Here is an 8,756-nt window from a genome sequence, read left to right as displayed (position 1 = left end):
CTCTGTCCAAAGCCTCGCACAGCCCTGCTGCCTATAGCTGCCGGGCTGCACTGTGCCCTGGTGCAGGCAGCTGGTGGTGTCTGCTCCCGCAGCTGCTCCAGTACCGTCTGGGGCCAGTGCCATGCGCCGCACCACCCGCTTGTCTGCACTCACCCCAGCCCATGCTGGAGCAGCCCTGGGAGCAGCCGACACCAGCTGCCTGCACCAGGGCATGGCACAGCCCAGCAGCAGAGGTGAGTGTGGACAAGCGGAGCCCAGGCACCGGGGGACAGGTGGAACACCACTGCAGCCAGGGCTGAGGTGAGTGCTGCTCTGTTCCCTCTGCTTTGCTGCCTTGTGTAGCCCGGGGAGCATCACTGCTTCCCCTTCCCTAGTCCTAGCCTTACTTTCTCCCTCAGTGCCATGGGAACCTATCCCTAGTTGTTAAATTGTGAAATGGGTTCTTTATGCAAATTCAATTTATGCGCTGTTCTCCAGGAACACGTGTACTGCATAAATTGAGGGAAACCTGTATGGTGTAACCTCTACTTGGTTTTTACCATACTTAAAATGGTAAAATGGTGGCACATAGAACCCAATTCTGCTAGGTACTGAGCAACTCTTGGAGATGCATATGGATCTTGAGCACCCACAGCATACTTTTAGCACAGGGATGGGCAATTATTTTGGTAAGAGGGCCACTTACTGAGTTTTGGCAAGCCATTGAAGGCCTCATGACAAGTAGCCCAGGGCAGATAAATATTAATTTTCTAAATTTATTAATATTAATTATCTAAATTTTTTAGGGGCCCCACAGGCCAGATAGAATGGCCTGGTGGGCTGCACCCAGCCTCCGGGGCCACATTTTGCCCGTCCCTGATTTAGCACCTTGCAGGCTCTGTGGTAACAGATTTTCATGTGCTTAACACCCAAAGTCAAAGCCAGATTTTAAAAAGTGTTCAGCATCCAACATTCAGCCACCAGACCAAGAGCTCTTGAACATCCTCCAGATGCTGATCCTAAACAGGAGCTGAATTCTTTTGAAATATGGTCTTCCAGGTCCCATCTCAGACTTCTACAGAGATTCCTCCCTTGCTTCTGAGTGTGATTCCAGGTATTAATAACAATCATCGGGGCTCCCTGAGCCATGCCTCTCAGCTTCTGCACCATTGTGGCAGCTGAGATCAGCTGATCCTTTTGCTATTGGTAACTGGAAATGAGCTTTCCAAGAGGGGGCCTTCCTGTCTTTGAAACACATTCCCTTTGGCAGATTTGTCAGAGCTTGTGTTTGGGACCCTTCGGGTGCAGTAGAAGGCATATTTATTTGCTTTTTCACTTGATTGCATTTCATTTCTGCCTTTCATCCCTGACTAGAATGGGTTATTATAGACTGTGGCTCTTAGCACTAGTGCTTCTAGCGTTATCTGATGTGTGTGTGTTTAATATTTTGTATTGCACTGCATGGAGGCAAGCAGTCTGCCCTATGAAACTTAATAAATACAAATTCCTCATTGACACAGTCACCTCATCCCCCTAAAGGCACTTCTGTTTATTTTACCAATTTAATCCAGGGAGCCAAAGCTCCTGGAGGGCAGGCTGGATGATTAACTTACAAAGGCACCCAGTTCCTATAACATCTCCCTTAGCCAAACCTCCGCTCACAGAGGAGGAAATGGCCTGCTTGCTGTTTGACTGTATAAATGCAACCTGCAAATGAGTCACCAAATTAATAGCAATATTGTGGGTCTAACAAACATCCCATGCCCTTTCTCATTTCCATGTATGTGCCCCCCATGGCAGCATCTGCCTTTTGGATAAGGCTTAAGCTTTAAACTGCTGACATTTCTATGGAAAATAGAGTAACAGACAATAATTTTTTTGTGGGGAATTTTATACCCATTAGAGAAGCTGAGGAGGGCATTTGCCCCCTTCATCATATGCACTGTGTGTGCATGTTTCTCTGTGAGGTACTTCCAGTGACTTTATTTAAAAAAAAAATCTAAAAATGTGGTGTGCATGAAAGTGGAATAACAACATTGGCCAGGCAAGGCTTAGTGCCAGCAGGCAGCTGGAGAAACTTCCCCTATGTAGCTTTGCCAAGGCATCTCAATCCTAACCTGCAGCACCCCCTGCTATTTCCAAGCCTGGTCTCACACACAAGTCTGCCAATGTACATCATTGGTGACCTGCAACTCCCCTGCTAGTCTGGCCCTGGCCACCCACACAGCTTTGTCTGTGTACATCCATTCTGCCCTGTATTAACCCTGCCCTGTGTGGGACCACCACTGAGTTTTGTCAATGCCCTTCAGTCCTAAGCTGCAGCAACTCCCTGCTATCTAGCCCTAGGTCTCTTCCAAAAATAGACTCCAGTTGTACAGTGTGGTTTTTTAGCACAGACAAGCCACAGAGGAATAGGATGAGGGAAAGGCTGCATAACTAGTTTGAACTTTAACTTGACAGGTTAGAGCATTATGCAGGCCCCACCCACAACTGTGTTACACCTGTGCCTCCCCCTAGAATCCACTGTCCACCCTCCCACCCTCCACTCCTCCTTTTGGATTGGGATACTCCTGCACAGCTCTCTGCCCATATTTCCTCTTTGCTCACTGAATCTTGAAGCCTCCCATTCTTCACTGCACATCCAGACCTCCGGTGTCCCCCTTGTGCCTTGGAGCCTCCCTCCTCCACTGAATCAGTGCCCTTTTTACCCCCTGGTTTATGCTCTGGAGATCTGCACCCCCTCAGCCAATATCCCCCACTATTCCTGCTACACCCCTGAACCTTCCACTGCCCCTGTCCCCTGAGATCCCAGATGCCTAGGGGGAATGGAGATAAGATGATGACAGGGCTCAGAGGCACAAAGGGGTAGAGCAGGGGTGGGCAAAATGTGACCCGGGGCCGGATGCTGCCCACCAGGCCATTCTATCTGGCCTGCGAGGCCCCTAAAAAATTTAGAAAATTAATATATTTATCTGACCCTGGCTGCCTATCATGTGGCCCTCGATGGATTGCCAAAACTCAGTAAGCCACTCTCCGCCCAAAATAATTGCCTGCCCCTGGGGTAGAGTCTGGAGGTAGGAATGAGGAACCAGCAAGCCAGACTGGAGGGAGTGGAAAGGCATCGAACAAAGAACAGAAAAGAGGACGGTCTGGGAAGAGGGCGAGAACACCTTGGAATGGGGAAAGCAAACTACAGGGCCCAGATATTGGGAGCCAGGGCGTGCCCTGGGGGAAGGTGTTGAAGTCACCAAGGCAATCAGAACAGCAATGGCATCCCTAGGCAGTGTGGGGAGGAGGGGCAGGCACGATGGGAATGGACAGGAGATTTAGCAGGGAAAGCACGAGGGGAAGGCGACTGGAGGAGCTGTCAGGGAACTGGAAGGCAGCTCCCAGGGAAACAGGAAGGAGGCGGACAGGCCCCGGAGGAGACGGATCGCTCCACGCCGGGCCTGGGAAGCCTGAACGAACAGGGAGCGCAAAGCAAAAATTCTGTGACCGTGTCAGTGCAGAAAATACGGGAGAGGAACGGGGGGAGGGGAAGAGAGAGAGAGAAGAAAGGGCAGTGAGGACTGAGGGGGAGGCAGCGCCGGGAAGGCAGGCAGGGAGATTGCTACTCAGCAGAGTGTGGCGAGGAGGTGCGTGGGGGAGGGGAGCCTCCTGCTCGCGCAGGCAGGCGGGGCAGGGAGCGAGGAGCAGGTTGGGGACCGGATCGCCGGGACGAGGGAGCGGACCCGGGCGTGGGGACACACGTCTGAACGAGGGAGAGCCGGGAGGATTTGTTCCTGTGCTCTCCGCTTGCAGTGTCTCGCGTCGGGCGGTCCCCGCGTGAATGACGCCGGAGGCAGCGGGGAGCCGAGCAGTTACCCCCGGGCAGGGGAGGGCACGAGTGTGGCTCGAGTTAGCTGTGCAGGTGCGGGGCCGGCGGGATCCGCTGCTCCAGTCCGCCACTACTCTCCGGATGCCTCTGGGAGAAAGATGCGGCGGCGGCGGAGAGCACGCGGGGCGGGACCCGGCCGGGGTTCTGCATGTGTTGCGTGAGGGATGCTGGGTCCAGCAGATCAGCTGCTTAACTGATAAAAAGCTTTCCTGGCTTGACCTACTTGGGTCTCTAGTTGGCAAGGGGGGCGGCTGTCGCTTTGCCTTCCTGGGGCAGATCCGGGGCTTGGGTGGGGGAAGGGGTCCTTCAGTTTGGGAGCTGGGGGCACTGCCGGGAGCTGTGCATCAGCTCTGGGAGGGCGTCGTTAAGTCGGCGATGCCATGTAATTAATGAGGTGTGAGGGCCAATGATAGCTCGTGAATTAGCGGCCAATGTGGGGCAGGGTGCGTGAGAAGGACCGGGGGGGTTGTTCACTATCGAGCGGAGGAACCGTCTGGATCTGTCGTGGTGGCTGCGGCATCGGGGTGTGCCGCCCCACCGAGCACCGTGAACACAACCCCTTCCGCCACCGCGAGCCCCTGGCGACACTCATCCCACCGCGGCTCCACCACCCTCCCACAGCGTCCGCCCGCCCCATCGCAAAGTTCCCGGAGCCTCCACTGCGTGAGGGCAGCTCCGCGCCCCTGCTCCACCGCGGCCCCGGACCACCGACACCAAGCCTCTTCTCCGCGCCGCCTGGATAGCTGTGAGCTGGGAACCGGCCTGGTTTCACCAGAACAGTCCCTCGACGCCCTATTGCTCCGCCTCCAGCCCAAGTTTACCCCGTCCAAGCCTGATCTGAGATCCCGACTTCTGCTCCTCCACGATCCCCCTCCAACCTACCCCAGCTGTGGCACCTCGGATACCTTTTCTCCGCCTATGCCCAAGACCCTAGAACTTTCCAACCCTCTCCAAGAAGCTCACTGTTTTCTGGATGTATTGTATTGCTGCTGCTTGGCGATAAATTAGGGGGAGGGTTATGAGGGGGTCGAGGTTGGGGCTGTGGCTCTGGTAATCTGTCATCAGGCACGCAGTATGAACAGAAGACAAAGCTCCGGTGCCGAGCTGTATTTTGGAAAATACCCACAGCACAGATAAATCTCCTGTGAAATCTGCGCCTCCCCCAATCCCTTAAGTAGATTGTTAACAGATGATCCCCCTTTAATCAAGTCGTAGGGAAGGTCCGGCCACTAGGGGGCTTCTCTTGACTACACAATATCCCCTAATTAACGCCTGGAGAAATCGCTGGCAATTCCCATCCTTCTAAAGTATGCACAGGATAAGCGAGGAGTTTTCTGCCCAGTAAAAGCCGGTAGAATTTAGAAAGGTTTCTGAAGAAAATGTTTAAGCGAGAGCCAACTAATTCAATAAAGAGATCTCAATTGGGTGCCTGGCGTGGCGGGGGGGACAGAACGCCTTTCAAATGAAATGAATTCCACTGGGAGCTGCCATCTCCGAGGCTGGTGTTCGGGGCAGCGCAAGCCGGGCCGCTGCACCAGCCCTTCCAAATGCATTAGCACCCGTGAAACTGACTAGCAGCTGCCAATTTCACAGCTGCTGCTAGCACAGCTGTGTAACAAAGGGCCCGCCTGGGTCCCCCAAACGGCAAACCCTGGGCATGGCAGCCAGTTTTGCTGCTCCCACTTCAGAGGCATGGGGAAGCCAAGACAATCTGTGGAGAAATTATGCAGCCCCCCAGCTTCGCTCCCAGCCCCACAACCGCGTCCCTGCCGGTATTGCTCGGGTGGGAGTGGTGAGGAAGCCTGCGCACTGGATGTACAGGGAAGGGTTTCGAGGCAAAAAGTTTATCGGAGCTGGAGAGAACCTCTGTCTGTGCAGAAGCGTGCGCCGTGGGGACAGGGGAAGGCAAAATTCACGGAAGAGCCACTATCCTTCCTTCCCCTCCCCGCGGTTTGGTCTGGCAATAAGGAGTTTGCTGGGTAGAGACACGCTGGGCATTGCGTGGGCCGGAAGTTAGGACGGGGTGTGTGTACGCGCGTGCGGGAGAGAGGGAGGAGAAGCGGGGGTCTCCATGTCCCAACCCTGATGGAATCAGCCTTTATCCGGCTGTCTGGGCTGTAATCCCCTTCTCTGGTAATTAAAAACCGCAGCATTACACGGAAACGGTGTCCAATAAAATGTAATCAGTTCTGCAGGAGCTTAACCATCTGTTAAAGGTTAAATCCATGCGCGGAGCCTGATGTCAGGATATTCATACGGAGGATTTGGCTCCCGGTGTGTTGGGGGCTCTTTAATCTGTCCTATTGATGGAGCGAACAGCTGTGGGAAAATCTTGCACCCCCCCCCAGTTCATCCGCTTTGGGTCACGGACCGTACCGTGGAGTAACTACTGGCTGCCCGGCCAGAGGGCAACGCCGAGCACCGATACTCGCCGGGGTCCGTGCTGCACCGCGCCGAGCCCCCGCGGCGCTGGGAACGCACCTGACCTTTTACCGTATGGAAATGATTGCATCCTCCCGGGCATTGGAATTAGCACATCGCTCGCTCTTCCTTCCTGCCTTCCTCTCTGGCTCCCCCTCACTCTCGCTGCTCTCCCCCCGCCCGCAGGCAGGCAAGGGTTAACCATTCCGGCAAACATCACGGCTCCGGCTCTCCACTCCTCTGTCCACCAATGCGGTGCTGAATGCGGGGAGGGTCCTCCCTCCGCGGCTCGCTCGGAGCCCCAAAGTATTGGCAAGTCGAAGTCTTAAACAAACACAAGTAGGGCAGCTGCAGCGGCAAAGTCGGCCGCGCTCCCGGAACCGGGCTCCCACCCGCGCCCCGGGGGAGACCCGCACCCGTAGGCGCTGCCGGAGCCGGGGCTTGGCGCCATGGGCACCGGCGTCTGGGGCAGGGGCAGGGGCTGGTTCTGCAGCCGGCAGATGCTGTTGCTCCTGCTGAGCTGCCGCTTGGCCTCGGCCCCGGTCCCCGCGGCCGCCCAGCTGCGCTACTCGGTCCCGGAGGAACTAGAGCACGGCGCCTTCGTGGCCAACCTCGCCGAGGACCTGGGGCTAGACGTGGCCGAGCTGTCGGCGCGCCGATTCCGCATCGTGTCCCGGGCTGGCGCGAGGCAACACCTGGAGGTGAACCTGGAGAACGGGATCCTCTTCGTCAACGAGAAGATCGACCGTGAGGAGGTGTGCGAGGCCGGCGGGGCCTGCCTCCTGCACCTGCAGCTGGTGATCGAGGGTCCGCTGGAGCTGTACCGCGTCGAGGTGGAGGTGCTGGACATCAACGACAACGCGCCCGCCTTCCCCTGGCAGGAATACGTGCTGGAGGTGACCGAGTCGGCGCTGCCCGGCGCCCGCTTCCCGCTGGAGAGCGCGCAGGACCCCGACATGGGCACCAACTCCCTGCGCACCTACCAGCTCAGCCCCAACAGCTTCTTCTCGCTCGAGGTGCAGTCGCGCAGCGACGGCAGCAAGTTCGCGGAGCTGGTGCTGGAGAGAGCCCTAGATCGCGAGCAGCAGCGCTCGCACCGGGTGCTGCTCACGGCCCTGGACGGCGGCGTCCCGGAGCGCACGGGCACGGCGCGGGTGGTGGTCACGGTGCTGGACGCCAATGACAACGTGCCCGCCTTCGACCAGGCCTCCTACGGCGTGAGCCTGCCCGAGAACGCGCCTGCTGGCACCCTGGTCATTCAGCTCAACGCCACAGACCGGGACGAAGGCACGAACGGCGAGATCGAGTACTCGTTCAGCGGCCACGCGCCGCCTCGCGTGCGGGAGTTGTTCAGCGTGGAGCCGCGCAGCGGGCGGGTGCGCCTCAAGGCGCCGCTGGACTATGAGCGCGCCAGCCTGCACGAGCTGTACGTGCAGGCCAAGGACCGCGGCCCGGCGGCCGTGGCCGTGCACTGCCGCGTGCTCGTGCGCCTCCTGGACGTCAACGACAACGCGCCCGAGGTGAGCCTCACGTCGGTGTCGGCGCCCGTGCTGGAGGACGCGCCGCCGGGCACCGTGATCGCCGTCATCAGCGTCCTGGACCGCGACTCGGGCGCCAACGGGCTGGTGAGCTGCGAGCTGTCCCCAGACGTGCCCTTCCGGCTCCAGGCCTCCTTCCGCAACTACTACGCGCTGGTGACAGCGGAGCCGCTGGACCGCGAGGCCGAGGCTGAGTACAACATCAGCATCACGGCGCGGGACGGCGGCTCGCCCGCGCTGCTCACCAGGAAGACGCTGACTGTCCAGGTGTCCGACGTCAACGACAACGCGCCGCGCTTCCTGCAGCCCTCCTACAACGTCTACGTGCTGGAAAACAACGCCCCGGGCGCCTCCATCTGCTCCGTCAGCGCCCGCGACCCAGACTGCCAGCACAACGCCTACCTGTCTTACTCCCTGGCCGAGGGCCGCATCCAGGGTATGCCCGTGGCCACCTACGTGTCCATCAACTCGGACAGTGGGCACATGTACGCGCTGCGATCGCTTGACTACGAGCAGATCCGCAGCTTCCAGGTGCAGGTGCGGGCGCAGGACGCCGGCTTCCCGCCGCTCAGCGCCAACGTCACCGTCACCGTCTTCGTGCTGGATCAGAACGACAACGCGCCGGTCATCGTCTCGCCCCTGCCCCGCAACGGCTCCGTGGCCACCGAGCTGGTGCCGCGCTTCGCGGACCCGGGCTACCTGGTGGCCAGGGTGTCGGCGATGGACGCGGACGCGGGGCAGAACTCGCGCCTGTCCTACCAGCTGCTCCAGGCCACGGACCCGGGGCTCTTCAGCATGGCGCTGTACACTGGGGAGCTCCGCACCGCCCGCACCTTCCTGGACCGGGACGCCCCGCGCCAGCGCCTGCTCGTCCTGGTGCGGGACAACGGGCAGCCGCCGCTCTCGGCCTCCGTGTCGTTGCTGGTGGCGGTGGTGGAGCG

General features: G+C 58.4%; 1 protein-coding gene across 1 annotated transcript in view; it reads left to right on the top strand.

Moving 5' to 3' along the window:
• Positions 1–6,726: 6,726 nt before the first annotated feature.
• LOC102386052 (protocadherin-10-like) overlaps positions 6,727–8,756 on the top strand; it is a 6,192-nt gene continuing 4,162 nt past the window's right edge. The window contains exon 1 of the mRNA XM_006034159.2: positions 6,727–8,753. Within this exon, the coding sequence (XP_006034221.2) occupies positions 6,727–8,753 (2,027 nt within the window). The remainder of the gene's footprint in view (positions 8,754–8,756) is intronic.

The sequence above is a fragment of the Alligator sinensis genome, unplaced genomic scaffold, assembly GCF_000455745.1.
Source record: "Alligator sinensis unplaced genomic scaffold, ASM45574v1 scaffold14_1, whole genome shotgun sequence".
NCBI classification, from domain to species: domain Eukaryota; kingdom Metazoa; phylum Chordata; order Crocodylia; family Alligatoridae; genus Alligator; species Alligator sinensis.
Note: the sequence above shows the minus strand (reverse complement) of the source record. Positions and strands in the feature narration are given on the sequence as shown.